Source organism: Erpetoichthys calabaricus, chromosome 2 (assembly GCF_900747795.2).
Source record: "Erpetoichthys calabaricus chromosome 2, fErpCal1.3, whole genome shotgun sequence".
Classification (NCBI taxonomy): domain Eukaryota; kingdom Metazoa; phylum Chordata; class Cladistia; order Polypteriformes; family Polypteridae; genus Erpetoichthys; species Erpetoichthys calabaricus.
In genome coordinates, this window is record NC_041395.2 from 146,385,744 (window position 1) to 146,404,620 (window position 18,877).

At 37.1% G+C, this 18,877-nt stretch overlaps 1 protein-coding gene across 1 annotated transcript; it reads right to left on the reverse strand.

The window, feature by feature from the left end:
• Positions 1-838: 838 nt before the first annotated feature.
• On the reverse strand, positions 839-18,521 carry kng1 (kininogen 1). Its single transcript, XM_028794605.2, has 7 exons — positions 18,236-18,521; positions 11,571-11,681; positions 11,222-11,303; positions 9,520-9,692; positions 9,230-9,334; positions 8,473-8,562; positions 839-1,806 (listed from the first exon to the last, which is right to left on the reverse strand). The coding sequence occupies exons 1-7, from the start codon at positions 18,449-18,451 to the stop codon at positions 1,336-1,338; spliced, it is 1,248 nt and encodes a 415-aa protein (XP_028650438.1). The 5' UTR covers positions 18,452-18,521; the 3' UTR covers positions 839-1,335.
• Positions 18,522-18,877: the final 356 nt, after the last annotated feature.

Below are 18,877 nucleotides of genomic sequence, written 5' to 3' on the forward strand. Positions count from 1 at the left end.
ATAAAGTTGCACCACCTGGAGTGAAATACCATCTTAAAACTACTGCAGCTACATGATTATAAGTTGTATACCTTATGTTGTACTTCTGATTAAATTTAGATTACATTGAGTAAATGGACAGTTTGCCTTCATTGCTATTCTGCCTATGGATTCTCCAGGTGAAGGTGTTACTGTATATAGTACTATAATTTAGAGTATATGCCCCCACATAACAAAGAACCTAAAGGTCAGTGTCAGTGTGAAAAAGAAAAGCATTTTCCACAATAATGTAGAATGAGTCACTGGGGATGACACACAACATGACAGTTGGTCATGTGCACATGCTGTTGACTGCCCATGACTCCCTACGAATAAGTAAATGACAGAAAATCACTGAAAAAAGCCATGTAGCCCAACTTGAACTCTTTGTCTACACAGATGGAGCATTTTTTATGTATTAGTAATTGTATAATATCTGAAAAAAAGACTGCCAAAATAATTCTGGCTGCTATGGGCAAGCAGTTATTAAATAAATTGCCTGTAAGATGGTGAGCTCCATAAAAATAACTGTTCAAAACTGAGTTAAGAGCAATGTATACTTGACACTTAGTAATAAAGTAATAAGAACAAATAAAAAATATTGTCTAATTTTAATACATTTCAAAAATTCTGTCGCTTCCAGACGGGTTAATAATAGGTTACTTAGGCTGCCAATTTTAGTCTGCAGAAAAATGTTGCCCTGTAAGTGAGTAGACACTGAAATTTTAAACAAATATAGAAATGATTTGTATCTCTTTCAGAATGATTAGGAAATAAAGACTATTACTAAAAAAGAAAACACCAGTATGAGCAGCACAAGTTCTCTTATTTAGGTATGTTTATTAGAAACCAGGTGAACATGCCAGGGATTTGTTATATTAAATACCATTCTAACATACCTCCAGTAAAAGTTATGCTTAACTTATTTTTACTAAATGAATAGTTACACATTTCTGGAAGAGAACAAAAATGTAAAGGCTGGATATACTACAAAACTTACTATACATTTTGCCAAAAACATGTATGCTGGCTACTGAGTTTCGACTACACATATTCTGGCATATTATAAACTGCATTAACAACTGTTGTCTTTGATGAACGCTTTCACTTACTGTTGACATGATGGAAGGCGACAGTAAAGAACTGTTGAGATTGCTTGATGTAATGACCTTCCTAATTTAAACCTTTAATTTTTCTCAAATATTTGTATATTAACTTTTTACTACCCTTTTTGATTACGGAAGCATGTAATAAGGATTCAAGTATGCATCATTACTCATCCAACTAAGTTTTATTCTGCATTTTACAGACATCTGATTAAAAGAGCAAAAGGTCTGAATCTTGAAAATCTCCAGTTTTGGAAGGCTGTTGATTTATTTCATCAGGACGTTCTATTCTCTTCCATGGCTTACTAGGACAGTGTAACATTTTGGGGAGAACCTCAGGTTTAAGATCCTGAGAAAGTTCTAGCGGTTCTAGATTATGACCAGAAGCTGGGCTGTTAGTGGCTGATGGTAAAACTGCTGGTCCTGGCCCAGATCCTATGGGATCAGAATTAGGTACTACTGGCACAATGATAGAAGGCTTAACTGAGGTCTCCTCTGACTCCTCAGATGATTTTTCCATGCTTTGTATCTCTTTCGGTTCATCTCTTTTTAAACGTCGAAGGGTATTCCAAAAGTTAGATTTCCGGGCTTGAGAATTTCCATTGTCAGTTAGTGTCTCTTCAGGCATAATAACGCTTCGAAAAGGAGTGATTCCAGGTGGTCTTCTGAAAAGTGAGATCTCCTAAAAAAACATTAAATATAATATTAAGGCAAACACATAGCCTTACTCACTTGTAGCACCAGATGACCCTGAGGTTTTCATTATTTCTAGCATTACAGAATGGATGAACTCTAACTTCCTTAAACTAAACAAGGAAAAATAGAAACTTTAGCTTTTGGCTTCTGTTAAAACAGTGAGGCTGTTAAGGAAAAAAAAACGACCATCTGGCCTTGCAGGCCAGGTCAGTAGTAAATTTAAGTGTCATTTAAACATATTACTAAGACTGCTTTCAGTTAAGAAACACAACACATGTTAGATTTCTTATATCACTACAAGATGCTAAAAAATTAAGTAAAAAAAAAAAAAAGAAGAAAAAATTTTTCAAATTTTATCATATACCAGTAATGGCACACTGCACAATAACGTGTAGTGAATACACTTGGCTTATAGTTTTCTTACTCTTTCTCTGTACGTTTAGCATTCATTTGCTCAGAGGTTGATGCCCTTGCTGCTTCCTGAGCAGCTCTTCTTTTCTCCAACCTAGCGGCCCGCTTCTTCTCTTCTTTCGTCGGCATCTTTTCGCGTTACAACTGATTAAGTCAGTGTTTGTATTGCAATTACTTAGTACATTTTCTTTAATTTTTCACTTAAGCTGGCACTTAAGTCTTCAATCTGCCTCAAGAATGATTTAAGATATGAAGAGGTAGGGGAAGTGACGGCGAAGGTGGTAGGGATGAGAATGGCGCCCGTACCATTGCGCCACACTGCTACCCTGCTGGCCGCTGCAGAGAGCTGAATGTACAATAAAATAAAAATAAAAAGAGGAATAACCTTGGAGGTCAATCATCAGCCCGAAAGCTGATAGTAAACGTCACATAGTATACAGTATGTGTACCAAATTTCAGGTCAGTAGGTCAAAATTTTTTGCGAGCTACAGGTGATTTAAAATCCTGGACAGACAAGCGAACAACCACAGTAGCGTACCATATAAGAAGATAGACAGACAATACTATATTAGTTTGTTACATTTAAGTACTAAAGGTGCCCCAATGGAGCTGAGGGGTCTTTTCGCATTAGGATCCCTACAAGTTCATTTTTCATTCAGTCTTTGATTTCCTCTCTTTTCTGCACATCTTACCATAGTATATATTATCATTCACATTGAACTTTACCATTTTAACCATCACAAACTAGGGATACATTAATTGTACCTCTTTCATAACTTTATTTTTCTTTTACTACTTCTACTATATACACTTACTTATCAACCAAAAGCATATTTCCCATTTAATTGAACCCTCCCCCCAATAGAAAAACGAAATAATAATGTAATAGTGCATTCCCCTTCCCTCATAAAAATATGACTAGTGGTAAACTTGAAAATAAATTCTTAAGTGAACAAGGTAAAAACCCACATCTGAAGCCAACATTAGTTCAGTTTGCTTGCTATAACTGTATGATATTTATGTAGTGAGCAATTCAAGGTTTGGATTAGCGGTTTGCTCTACCTTTCATTTCACATTCCATCATGTGTTCCATATTGTAAAATTGAGGTTTATTTCAGAACTTACTGGTTCCAATTTTCTGTTCACCACTTTTTCTGAGCTAAACTGTTCTTTCCATATACTAGGCCTGTTTCAATTTGTGAACTGCTTTTGATTTAAACCCTCCAAAATGTTGTAATAATACAAAATTACATTTCAAAGTGTTACTTTCAAATCTGACTAAAGCTTCTGTTTTTACAGGATGTGCTACAGGTCGAAATTATATTTGTACCCAAAATTCCCATTATTCACCTGATCACCTGTTTGAATCCAAAAGAATATAGTTTTCTGTAACATTGTTTTTCAATAACCATCAACAAAAGTCAAGGTCAGTCACTAGGAAAAGCAGCAAATGAGTTGCGGAAGGAATGTTTTACTATTATACGATCATATTTAGCATGTTTAAAAGTAAAATGTTCTATTAACTAATTAATGTTAGCCCCTGGTTAAAAAAGGTTAAAAAAACAACAAATACTGTATACAGAAAAAATATTCAGTTAGTTATATAGTACTTCTTATACATCTGATTAACTGTGAATGTACCATGTGAAAGTAATGCGTAAGAATTTTCAAACCTCACTGAATGATGTGCCCCAGACTTGCACCTTCAGCTAAATTTAGATATCTGCAGTCTGACGTGGTCCATTTTGCAATAAATCGCAGTAGTTAATGCTTTAGATCTTGTTTCATTTATTGACTAATGTCTCCACCGATTTTGCTACCTAATGTCAGTTTTTAACAGTGTCTTCATTCTTGTTTTGCTCTTAAGTGATAAACCAATGATGTTGTACTGCAGTGATATTTAAATTTGCCTGCAGTAAGTTTCCAAGTATCTATAATTCTGTCCTTTGAACTGCCTGTGAGAGTTTTAAACCAAAAGCAAGCATCATAAATGTCTTCTTTCTTAGCCATTGTTAATGGACTAGGTTAGATCAGGGGTTTCCAAGGTCTCCCAAAATGTTGTACCATCTGGTCAACAGACTATTGACACATGTGTGAGTCGATGTCAAGTGGTATCTCTAGGCCAGCAGATTTTAGCCCTTTTTCTTGGCATAGCACCTCCAGGAATTTAAATATTTTAAAGTATTCCCATTTTCTTTCAGTCTTAAATTGTTAAGTACTAAACTCATTCTAGTCACTACTAAAAGAGAGATTTTTTTACTCCCACCCTTCACCTAATATTGCATTTGGAGATTTTAACAAGTGATTACCGGGAGTTTTTTTGTTTGTGCGATTTGTGTATGTGCTTTAGTTTTTCTTAAGCACATCAAATACCCTGCGGTGGGTTGGCACCCTGCCCGGGATTGGTTCCTGCCTTGTGCCCTGTGTTGGCTGGGATTGGCTCCAGCAGACCCCCGTGACCCTGTGTTCAGATTCAGCGGGTTGGAAAATGGATGGATGGATGGATGGACATCAAATACCTTTTTAATTAATTATTTTTAAAGTAAGAACAATAGCATGGTTTGATAAAGAATAAAGAAGGCCTAAAATTTTTAATCTACAAGAATTATGCAGTTACGTATACATCTAGATCAAAAGAAACAGAAAAGTAACTGATGTTACATATAACTACAGGTCAAAAAAGGAGAGAAGTAACTCAGTCAATTGTGAAGGCTGACTTTCTTTGTTTTATAGGGTCATCATTATCAATTTGTGGATCTATTTTTGATAACTTTAAGTACAGTTCTGCTTCTTACTTCAGCCTATTCCTGTATTTATTTTTAAAGGAAGGATGAAAGTTACCAAACACTGACAACTCTGACTGAAACAATAGCTTTCTTCTGTTGATTAATACTGATACTACTAAAAATTAAATTTTAGATACATTTTTATTAATAATAATTGGATTCAAAGCGACAGTACAAAAAACAAGTTCACCTAAAGGAGAAAGAAGGACAGAGACATGCTATAGAGCCTGCTTCTACAAGTGGAGTGGGGAGAAAGAGCTCACTTTTACAGAAAGCCATCTCTCTTGCTGTGAGGTGTGAAAGTGATGGGAGCTGTAGTCTCTAAAAGAACGATTTGGAAAGACTAGAGTGGAGTGTCATAGCAGGGGCACGATGAGACAGATGTTTATTGTTTACTTTTATTTAACAACTGAAAAACATATTCAGTTACTTGTATGTTTATTTAAAAACTAGGCAATTTAAAGTCAATCTTTAAAATTGGTATTGATATTTTTATTAAAGTCAACCATTCAGGAGCTGCAGCTCTAACTTTGAAAACTTTTGACTCAGATATCAAGGAGTGTCAATTAATGTGATTAAGAAAAAATGACATGCTGTACCTTTGAAAATGAATTACATGCACTGACTTCAGAGCTCAAATGCCTCTTTTTATTAATTATCTTTGTAATATTAATTTCAAAATAATATTTTGAGTCAACTCATATTTTAAGTTGAGTACAAGGCCTGAAGAGAACAAAATATATCTGACTTCATATAAATTCCTCTTTGTAATGTTTACAATTTTTTTTTTTATATGTTTAGTGGTAGTTGTTCTTTAAGAGTTTTTAATATGCATAAGGCATTGATTTTTCTATTCTTCTAAGAGATCCTGAATCATTTTCTGCATATTAGGATTTTCAGGCAATGCTTTTAACCTCTTATAAATTTACCTGACCTAGACAAAAAGACATACTGCATCTGATGGTTACAATCAAGAGACAATGAAAGCTGGGAAAGGACAGTCAGGATGCCACTGTTCTCTCATTTCACAAGAGATTAACAGAGTAGTGACAGGTTAGTGAAAGGGCTTCTAAATGGTTATTTGGGAGAATGGCCTGATAAGGGTAACATAAATAGCTGTGGTTAAGGGGAAACAGTAGCTGGAGTTTTGATATGTTGCTATTGAAGCAAAAGTTAGGGCTAATGCTTCACCCCAGCGTGATTCCAGAGTTTGGCCAGAAATGACATCCTGACTAGAAGCTAATTGAGTCTGGAGTCATGAGGAGGGTTGGTGTTGAAGACTCAACTGGTAAAAAAGAAAGTGGCCAGGTCGATAACAGTGTAAAAGAAAGAGAAAGAGACAGGAGGCAAGAAAGAGAGCTTGAGTATATTTTTAATGTGGGTAAGCAAACAAGCCACCCCACCAGGTAGAGAGCTTTATTCAAGAAATAAAGCCTAGTCAAAAATGAATCATGCAACAGGACAATGATCCTGAGCACACTGGCACATCTACAACTGAATTGCTGAAAAAGAAAAGAATAAAGATTTTTCAGATGTTGTTGTGGGACATTACAAGAGCTGTTTATAAACTAATAACCTCAGCATTGACCAACTAAAATAGAGCTGTAAGGAGGAATACAATTACATCAAAATATTGCTTCTACAGATAATTGCACAGTTATTGAATAATGTTGTCATGCACACTCCAACTCTCCAACAAAAATCATATGAGCCCATCCTAAACACGTGTACCGCAGTACTTGGATACTCTTATCCAACCCAACAGAATTAGGCAAGTCTGTGAGATCATTCGGTGTGCAAGTTTAAATTTTATTTGAAGCATTTGTTCCTAAAACATCATTTCTTTACTATTAAAGGTCATGCAGTACTATTACAGCTTTGTTCCCTCAGAAGGAGTGTTTTTGATGCTTATTCAATTTCACAGGAGTAACACCGACCAAATGAAGGGTAGCAAGAATGGCTGAAGGGGTTTGCATTTGCAGCACATACAGGAGGTACAGGCAGTAGCAAAAACAGAGATGGAGATATTAATTTGTTCAATCAAGTCCTTACTACTTAAAATCCACAGAAAGAAATTTAAAAAAGACACTAGAAAAAGTTAAATGACTCTCAAGTGGCTGATCATTTGCATTAGGATGGGAGCAAAGACAAAGTACATTTAATCAAATACAATGCAAGCAACAGCATTTTTGCTTGGAGGCTAAAGAGAGAGCAAAGTATTAAAGGGAACTTGAATGATGTAGGACTTTTCAGAAGTTTGCTTCCTGGAGGACTACATCTAAGAGAAATGCCAGCTAATACAGTGCCTTGAGTACAATTTCCTTTAGATAGTTAGTGTGCATTCCTAGAGTGGTGCAGGAGCAGAGTCCAGACCAGAGAGCTAGACACAGGTGGCTTATGGTCAGACATAAATGCAAAGCAAGAGGTACACACTGTGCATGAGTATCTTCCCCAGAGTTGGAGATGTCCAATTATTTTTTGGATTGTATGGTTCTGGAATGTGACCCTGAGAACTTATAAGTGGTAGGCAGAGATGGGTTTCCCCAATTGATCACTTGTAAACCAGTCCTCATATAGAGGGAGGTGATGATGTAAGGGATTAATTTATTTGAGGGATTGAAACCCAGGTATCATATGGTGTGCTGCCTCCTGGGCAGAACAAAATACATCCCTGGACATGAGGAAGGCTACTGCCCAAAGCAGAAGTGGATACAATTGTCATTGTCCGTGTTGCAACAAATAATAATAATAATAATAATTCATTACATTTATATAGCGCTTTTCTCAGTACTCAAAGCGCTATCCACACATGGGAGGAACCAGGAAGCGAACCCACAATCTTCCACAGTCTCCTTACTGCAAATGACATAGATAGCACAGACTGTCAGTACTGTAAGGCAGATTTAACGAGGTAGATGTTGATTTGAGGTGCAGAACTAACAATCAAGGTTTATTTGAAGTTCTGCATGTGTCACATACCAGTACAGGTATGACTGAGAAGATAAGAAGGCTTACACATGATTTAAATCTTGGTGTAGGATAAAGGTGCATTGGCTGATGTGACATTGGGCTTTTTTCCTCCTGGGACAGATAGGGCTTATAGCCACAAGATGGGTTATATTTGAATCGCAGGAGCACTGATATATCAGGGAAACACATAAATAGGTTTAAACTAAGGAATGGGTTGCAGGGAGTCTACCACAAGCATTATTTAAAAGTTAATGTAAGAGAACAAACAGTAATATTCATAAAATGTCCTCCTAGGGAAAAATGCAGTTGCAGAAACCAAACGTTTGATAAAGGGTGAATGCAATTAAAACATCTATCTATCTCTCTATCTCTATCTCTCTAAATCACTAGTCTACAGGCAATAACATGAAATTAACTGCTGAGAGTGAGATATACTGTATGCAAACAATACTTGGAAATTATTGTGGATGGGCCAGTATAATTACCTGAACAGGATGAACATCACATTCAACCTCAGAATGGACTTGGTTCATCCATCTAACAATGACAACTGATGCATTACAATGGCCTTCATTCTGCAAGAAAGAAAAATATGTTTAAGTGGTAAGGAATTCTACTCTTTTCCCATAATCATGACCAAAAATTTTTAAGGCTTGCTAAATGGAAAAGCGGTTGTTGACCAATCAATTTAAAATAAACTGTACCACTTTTCTTGCTCCTGTTGCCCCTGTGTTAGTCTAGAAAATCCTGAAACTTACATCAAGAATGTAGCCCTTGTGGGCTCTAATTTCCCTGCAATCCTGGCCTAACAAATGTTCAAATTACATGACACACACATATTGTGTTGATTTGAAAGAATTTGATTCTCACTATTCCAACCTAACCATACCAACTGCAGCTGCATTCCAGAATACAGTATAACATTTGGGAAGGAATTAAAGCACTCTGTCACCACAGGTGCTGATCCATGTACCAAAAAGAGCTCCTGTTCCACTGCCCTCAAATGATACTGTTTTCTGGCGCTCTAAGGAGACAGAAACAGTTGATCTTTTTTATGCAAGTAACACTATGGGTTCTTGGTATTATTTTATGTTGGCTTCAGGTCATTAAGTGTTCCCTTTATCTGATTAATTATCCTATGATGGTACATTCTTTCATGTGCTCATCTCAATTATCGAAATTGTCATAACAGGTGTACAAGAAATACTTTTTCCAAGACATAAAATGATACAGATTACTCACAGTATTTTTAGATTCACATTCTGGAAGTATTTCAGGATGGTCTGATTTAGAACAGTTTGTTTCATGTATTGAAAAACTCATTTTGAACTTTATGCCTGCTACCACCTATAAGATGGAAAAATAGAACTGATCAACATAATCATTTCCATTTCTTTACAAAAAAGTCCTCATAAGAAAAATGTTTACCCTTATAAGGTGATAATTCTGCAAAGGGTTTGTTCTATCTAAACCTAAAATATGGAAGAATTTTAGGCATACTGCTTGCCATGTAAGATTGGTAGAAATCTCACCTGTCTTGAAGCTTTGTGAACTTCAGAAAGTATAAAATAATTGGAGTAGTTGTTTTCTTTATTGAACTTATTGATTGCATGAAACAATGGTTCATCCAGATCTTTGTTGTTAGCATCAATATCCATTGGACATCCAAGACAATGTGCTTTTACTGGAATGATTGGTTTTTCAACTGTAAAGAACATAATATAACAATCATTACATTTGAGACATAACCTCTTGCTCTACAACTCCATTGTCTTACTGCTCTTATTGTGAAACACAACATTTTCTAGGTAACTTCAGATGTTATAAATTATATTATCATGTTAGTGTATGAAATCACTTGTCTTTTTTAAGAAGTTGCAGTTATGACTTTCTGACATAGCTTATGATGGCTTCCAAGTGACAACTCCACATCCAAACTAAAGAAGATAAATATAGCAATAGCACTGTGAGTTTATCGAAAGCAAGAAAAGACTATATTCGCTTCCAAAAATACATATGAACTGTAACACTCAGAAAAGGTGACTCTTTCTTCATATTTACAGCATGAAGGGGTCCCTGACTATTGCTGGAAGATGAACTAAAAATCAGCAAAGTTTAAATAACAGTATTACTCCATGCTAATAGAGGATTTTTTTTCATCTTAGCAGCTCACCCAATCCTTTGTTTTACACAAATGCTTCAAAACTGATCCATTGTATTGCTGGGATTTCCCAATTGCAACAACAGAAAAGAAGCACTAAGTTCATCCTCTTGGTGTCCTGTCCACTGTCTAACTGATCCAGCTCTTTGACACATTTATCTTATTCAAGAATGCCAAGTTGTGCAAATTGCTGTAAAAAGATCTTTTTTTTATATAGAGAAAGCAGCCATACATTGTCACTTTCACTTGAGTCATAATGCATGCTGGGTAATTTTCACCATCCGGTTTCAACCTCATTTGTTTCATCTCTTACTCTTATTCTGTTCTCCAAAATGTGTCTATATGTCTCTGTTAATCCTAAGATGCATTTTTTTTCTCTATTGCCTTTTTAAAAAAAACCTTAATTCCTTCTTTTTTAAACTGAATGAAGCCAAAATTGCATTTGTGTCAGAATGTGGCCAGCAAGAATAGCAGACAGTCAGCACAACCATGAGTCTAACCTGAGTCCATCCACAGACCTGCCACAATGCTCATACACTACACACCTATTTTCGTATTATGTTATTTCCTTCTGTGTGTTTTCCTTTGGATTATATTGACATTATCAGGATTAATGTGTGCATGATACATTTTACATGATATTCAGAAAAAGAAGCTGATTTGTAAAGTGAGGCACTATATAAAATTTAAAAAATGATGCATTGCATTGCATCCAGTTTGACCTGAACCTTTAGCAAAATTCTAATGTGAGTACAAGTAAGACACAGAAAGTAACACAAAGCCCATACAGGGCTTGAACCCTGTTTCAGCAACCACTAAGCAGTGTTTGAATCTCTTCCCATAGTTGCTTGGGTTTTCTCTGGTGGCTTTAGCTTTGCTGGCATTATTATTTGCAGTGGGCTGTCATTCTTTCCAAATTTAGTTTGTGACTTTGTTTCTGTCTGGACAGGCTATAATTATCTGTAAACCTGACCAGGAAAAATACAAATACACTTTGTTTTGTTTCATTTTACTTCAAATCACTAATCAATTTGTAAGTTTCTTTTATTGGCTAAATCAAAATAAGTACATACCAAATACATCGCAAGATATAGTAACATTGGAGTCTTCCAAAACAGGTGCCATATAAACATTTGCTGTGCAATGGCGCATTATCTGTGGAAAACAAAAAGTATATTAGATTTTTTTTTTGTTTTGTGATGTGGCTGAAAAGGATCTAAAAGTAATATCAGGGGAGAGGACGCAGGCGTTGGCTGTTTGCCGCTTCTCCGCGCTATATTCATTACTTAAGTATTTTTACTATTTGAATATCTCTGTTTTTATCTTGCCTTGCCTTTGTTTAAACTTTTTATGTTGCACTTTGAGATTTACTGCTAATGTAAAGTGCCCCTATAAATAAAATGCATTATTATTATAACTTACACCAACTTTATCAGGAAGGTGGTCACATTCTGTCCAGACTTTGCCTCCCCCTATAGGACAGTTGGATTCTTTAATGGTAATGCTAATAGAGTATTCACTTCCATTTTCAGCCTGTGAAAATAAAAATAGAAATACAATTTAGGATTATAACAGTTAAACAAAAGTTTCTGTGGTGAAAGTTTGTGTGTGTGAGACATGACATATCAAGTGGCAGTACAGCATGACTGATAGAGTAAGTTTGAGTAATAAGGAGGTCACTGTCCTATAAATATGTGAACTTGTGTAATTGTGACAGGCAGCCCAAGAGTGATTATGGCACTGATAAAAACTGCAAATCGCATGATAAATTATACATTTATAATAAAGATCTCTCTCTCTCTCTCTCTCTCTCTCTCTCTCTCTCTCTCTCACTCTCTATCTATCTATCATGGTCTCTTCACTGCTATCCTACCCTTGCAATCCCCTGGTTTACAAGGCTAAACCTGCTAGCTAATCCTTCTCTAACCCCCCATTCTCTCTCTCTGTCGGTTTAAAAGCCATTTTCTGAGTTCACGAAGATTGACTGACGTCCCACTAATTTTAGGGATACTAAAGTGGAAGTTTTTATGGCCGGATGTTCTTCCTGACACCAACAACACTCAAGAGGAATAATGACCTTATTCTAACCCCATATGAATGAGGGATGCCTTGTATGGATGAGTCTTATGTTATTATGTTTATTGAACAAGCTATTTGTGGACAGCAAATAATAAATCCACATGCTAGCCACTTTATGACTTATCCCATTCTATTCTTTCTTGGGCTTTGTCCTATGTGTCCTTCTTGGCTTGCCTGCTCTGGCCTGTCAATTCCATCCATCCATCCATTATCCAACCCACTATATCCAAACTACAGGGCCATGGGGGTCGGCTGGAGCCAATCCTAGCCAACACAGGGCGCAAGGCAGGAAACAAACCCTGGGCAGGGCGCACACACACACACACCCACACACCAAGCACACACTAGGGACAATTTAGAATCACCAATGCAGCCTGTCAATTCTTGATTCCTTTTTCCTGTCTTACACTGGGTTCTTTCTTTTCCTTCTCCTGCTGTTCCATTGTGCCTTTGCCACCATTCATTTAAAAGAGTGCTATTTAGTTGTGTTCCCTCTTAATGATGACCGCAGGATTTAACAGTATACATACTTATAGAGAAGCCAGAAAGTGATTGTACTTGAACATGTTGATTTTCTTTTTGTTTATGGTAGGTGATAATAACAGACTAAATTACTAATTAAATTCTGTCCACTATTTTCTTGATCCATGATCCACACAGTGAATCTGTTTACGTATGATGATAGGTGGCAGAAGTATAGACTGAAGGGAACAAAGTGTTTAATGGATGGGCAGAAACCCCAAAAAGGATATGAATAACTGCAGCTGTGACATATGTCATTATAAATGAGAAAGTGTTTGTGAGCACCCTCAGGAATACTGTACTTATTATAAACTGGGCAGGAGAGTTTAAATAAAAGCAAGCAGGCAGGTGAATCCATAAAGAACTAGTTTTAGGATGCTTTAGTTATGGCCTCCCTATTTTTAAAGAAAGAAAGAAAAATGAAATCACCTCTTACCATTCTGTTGCTTACCATGGAGACTCTGCGTATGCTTCGGCTGTGTAAACATATATCATATCACAGTGACTCGCAGGTTCAGACCTGGGAGCCCATTGTGACTTTATGGTTTTGTTCCAACCATTTTCATGATAAATGAGTCATATCTGATGTCACTGTTTAATTTTCTGGTCTTTTTTTCTCATATTCTGCATTGAGAAGTCAGGCAAAATGAGACATTTTATTGGCTAACTGAACAGAATACAATATGCAAGCTTTCCAAGCAGTTTAGGATTACAGGTTTCCAAAAGAAGCTCCCTCGAAAGCCTGTTCAGTTAGCCAATAAAATGTCTCATTTTGCCTGATTTCTCATTGCATCCATTCTGGCTAACACAGTAAAACATGCAAAATGAGGTAGTATTGGATTTGTATGAAAATAAGGGACATTTGTATTTCTGCCATAGCTTTAAATACATCTTTTTTTTGTTGTTTTCCTATTAATTCACATTCTTCCAAGGAATTTGCACCCCTAAGTGTATCCTAATAACTGTTAAGAATGGGCAAATAACTCGAATGCTGAAAGGCTACATCAGTTTTAGACTAGTAAATAGCAGCTTAAATAACTAGAGAACCCAGAAAAGAAGAATGAAAATCATAATGGTGATGGTGATGATGACGAAAATCTTAAAAATCAATATTAAAAGAAGAATGCTAAATTATATCCATGTATCACAAATATATGCCCCCGTAAAAGGTAACAAACCCAGTTTTGTCATTTTCTGGACTGACACCAAAACACAGAAACGGGGAAATAACATCTTGTTTCAAGTTCAATTAAAAGCAGAAGGTCATTGGGACAAAAATCCCACAGCCAATGTGGTGCCCTAGGACTTAATTTGAGAACCATTGTCATACAGAAGGGTTCTTATTGACTTGTAGAACACTGTTGAGTCACTGGCTACCACTAGAGGGCATTTGTGAGTTCAAATGCCAAATACAGAGCTCTGGAACACTAGGGTATAATTTTGACAACTGCTACGTATTGTAACACTGAGGCAAAACTAATTTTACACAGGGAATATTTCAGTACAGAGTTGAACATTTCGATACAGAGTTCATGTTTATTTAGTTTAGACAGTGCTTTTAGATGGGCACAAAGGGCTGCTTTGACCATCAGCAAGGAAAAGGACCATAAAGTGTATCTGTGATTCCATTTCATGATGCCTAAAGCCAAAGAGAGAGAGTGGCCAATTGTGATAAATTCCCTATGCTTATTTAGTGGTAGGTAATCACTTTGTGATATTATTGCAGGTGTGGATGAATACCTTTGGTGTTTGTCTTGACCTCCCTACCCAGCCAAACAGAAGCCAATCACAACAACGTAGTCAGTTACAAAACTACTTTCATGAAAGCTTAGGCGGATAAAAAAAAATCTATAGGAAGAGGCTACTCTAAATAGGACAGCATTCCCACAATATGGGCACAAAGCAGCAACACAATGAGTGACAAAATTCTTTAGAAGACTAATCAAAAGAAAAAAATAAAACAACCTATTTGATTTTATGTGACACCACCAACCCTTAATGAGCACATTTTAGCCAAATGAAAATAACAGAAATTAAACACAGGACAAACAGAAAAACATCACATTACAGAGTTCATGCAACTAGGCAAGTGGGCAGACACACACGTAATGGGAAGCTCAGAACTACAGTAGTTGTGAAAGAGCATCACAAGGCATTTGGTGGAGTGGGAGTTGAGTTTTGAGTGCGATTCAAGGCATATTCAGGGACTGCTCACCACCCTTCATGAAGCTTAGTGTCAACCAAACTGCCTGTCAACACCTTCAATTTAAAAGCGAAATATCTAGAAGATATATGGTTGCAGGCAAAAAGAATAAGTGCAAGGATTTCAAGAGTGTGGAAGCCAGAATTTTAACAGAGATGCAGTCATTCCTGAATGAAGATGGTGTATGGGCTTCATGTGTAAGCACACTGTACTATTGGTAGGACTGGGATCTGCACTCTGTTTTCTCATCATTAATCTTGCAGCATAAGGGAGTAGTAACTAAACAGCACCAGTCAGTCTCATGGTTGCCAACTCTCATATGACACACTATAAACCAATCTATATAAAACAACATTCTCAAAGTGTCTTAATCAAATTTAAAGTTAGGAGGACAGAATCCTATCACAGCAACACTGGGGTCAAAACAGGAAATATCAATAGGGAGGACAGTCTATCGAATGGTTCAGTCACATCCACACCCACACTCACATTCACACTCGTACAAAGTCAGTTTGGAAATGCCAGTTGACCTAACTAGTATGTCGTTAGGGATGTTGGTGTAAAAGTGGAGTACCTGGAGGAAAATAAATGTAGACCGTAGGAAAGCATGCAAACTGCACATAAACAGTGACCAGGTATGTACAGAATGTATATACAGTACACACTGATTAGCCACATTAAAACCACCTGCCTAATATTGTGTACATCTTCCTTGTGCCACCAAAATCTCTCTGACCTGGTCGAGGCATGGACTCCACAAGACCTCTGAAGGCATCTTGTGTTTTTTGGCACCAAGACATTAGCAGCAAATCCTTTAAGTCTTGTAAGTTGCAAGGTGGGGCCCCATGGATCGGTCTTCTTTTTCCAGCACAGATGCTCAATCGGATTGAGATCTGGGAAATTTAGAGGCCAAGTCAATAACTTGAACTCTTTGACATGTTCCTCCAACCGTTTGTGAACAACTTTTCCAGTTTGGTAAGGCGCATTATCCTGCTGAAAGAGACTGCTGCCATCAGGGAATACCGTTGCCATGAAGGGGTGTATGTGGTCTGCAACAATTTTTAGGTAGGTGGTACATGTCAAAATAACATCCACATGAATGCCAGGACCCAACATTTCCCTGCAGAACATTGTCTGGAATATCACACTGCTTCTGCTGGCATGCCTTCTTCCCCTACTACATCCTCCAGCCTAAGGTAAATGATGCACATGCTCCCAGCCATCAAAATGATCTAAGAGAAAACATGATTCATCAGATCAGGCCACTTCTTCCATTGCTCCATGGTCCAGTTCTGGCACTCACAAACCCATTGCAGGCACTTTAGTCGGTGGATAGGGTTCAGCATGGGCACTTTGACCGGTCTGTGACTACATTACCCCATGCACAGTAAGCTGTGATGCACTGTGTGCTCTGACACCTTTCTCTCATTGCCAGCATTAAGTTTTTCAGCAATTTGCGCAACAGTAGCTCTTCTGTAAGATCGGACCAGACAGGCTAACCTTTGCTGCACATGTGCATCAATGAGCTTTGGGTGCCCATGACCTTGTCACCGGTTGTCCTTCTTTGGACCACTTTTGGTTTATACTAATCACTGCATACCAGGAACACCCCACACAACCTGCCATTTTGCACATGCTCTGACCCTATTGTCTAGCCATCACAATTTGGCCCTTGTCAGAGTCACTCAGATCTTTACGCTTGCCCATTTTTCCTGCTTTAAGCACATCACCTTCAGGAACTGACTGTTCCCTTTCAGTCTAATATATCCCCTTGACAGTTGCCAGTGTAGCAAGATAATCAATTTTGTTCACTTCATTTGTCAGTGGTTGTAATGTTGTGGCTGATAGGATTGTATATAGATAGATTGATATAATGTATATATACTGTGTGTGTGTGTATGTATATAATTAGTATATTTGTGAATGTAGATTTCTTCCCCGACTGAACTTTCCTCTCAAAGTCCAAAGACTTGATGTGATTTTCAAATGGCACCTCTGAGTTGTCAGAGCATCAGAGTGATTGTCCTGTGGTTGACTGTCATCATGCCAAAGGCTACTTTTTGCAACAGGCATAACTGATATCCTAGTTGGGGGGTGGAGTTGCAGGAAACTTGATATTTACATATTCTGCTAGTATGACAAATTTCGTGATAATCAGATCTTGAACATACAATGGAATTTGAGTATTTTTCAAGAGGTAATCTATTTTTTGTGCTGGTTAGTCCAGAGTTCAACTTCAAGCCTTCCCTTATCTGAATTCCAGTTGTGTGGGTGTTTCTGACCCTTGTTGTAGTGCATGTTGGTGATAATAATATTAAACTTTGCTCTGACTCTTGTAGACATTGGATCAGTATTCTATATTGGCATAACTAAAATCAGAAAGACAGTGCTACTTTAAAAAAGGACACTTTAATGTTATCCCTGTATTTAGGTGACTGGAATTTCATTCATGCATTCTTTGATCCACTTAATCCAGTTAAGGGCCATAGGGATAGGACACTACCCCCCTATAATCTGACACAGAGTATCAGTCAATTGCAGGACTCACTCACATGCTCTGGCTTCCTCATATAAGACCAGTTTGGAGTCACTAAAAGCCTAGTGTACACATCTTTATGACGTGTGAAGAGAAATTGAGTACCTGGAAAACGTCCACACAGGTTAGGTTATTTGATGACTTTTATTTAACACCGTGTTTTTGTAAGTGTGTCCTGTCATGAACAGTGCATACCAGGGTTCATTCTAGCCATGCACCCATACTGCCAGGATAAGCTCTGACCACTTGTGATCCGGAACTACCTTCAGCACATCGATCGATAGATAGATAGATAGATAGATAGATAGATAGATAGATAGATAGATAGATAGATAGATAGATAGATAGATAGATAGATAGAATTTTATGTGTTCTGAGGGGTAAGTTTGGCTTTTTACAGAAACTCTTTAAATAGATAAATAAATATATAAACACAATAGTCTGAATACATACCAGAATGACTAAAATGGTAGAAAATTGCAATGAAAGAAAGGTTCTGACTTGGCTTTCACAGTCAGAGTAAGGCATTATGCAGCCAGTGTGAAAGCAGAATGAATCTGGAGACAAATAAAGTTCTTTCTGTCTGTCTAAAAAATATTTTCAAGTTAAAAAGTTTTCAATTGCTTTGACATATTACATTTTGGAATATAAATACAGTAGATGTTAAGCTGATTAAAGAGATTACTTGTTAAAAAGAAGCAGCAGCAAGGCTAAAATAATTTCGTTCCCTTCTGACATTTCACTTACCTCCATGGCCTCCAGGATTTGGTAAAGAGCAAACTGATTGCTCGTGTTGAGATTTTGGTTGTACCTCTGAATTGCTAGGTCTGCACCTTGTTGCACATTTACATTGTCACAGGAGGTCGGAGTTTTCAAAGGCAATGCTCCTATGAGGCTCAGGGAACAGCAGATTAACAGTGCTGCTAAAGTCTTCATGCTGGAGATTTGTAATGCGTAACCCATTCAGGAGAAATGAAGCCTAATCCAAAGGTTTAAGGCAGTTCACTACCCAGCTCTGGCGCCTCGCTCATCCCCATTATATACTTTTTCATAAAACAAACAGAGACAGTTTATCTAAACATTTGTGTTTGAGTAAGATGAGGTGGAGAAAACAGTGACTTTGACACACAGGAAGAGCAAATGTTTGAACAGCAGGGCTTTCATGGTCATTTTGTGTTTGTTGGGGTCTTTAGGTCTCAGTGTGGTGGATTTTAAACCATAAAATCAATAAAGTCAAATTTTGCGGCAATACAGGCTTATTCTTTGTGCTTTGCTTTCTATGTTGTGATACTAATAGCCAATTTAGGGTTAATTCTTACCTTGTACCTAGTGCTGTTGGAATTGGCTGCAGTCAAACAAACTACATGTAGAAGTAATATGCCAAGATAT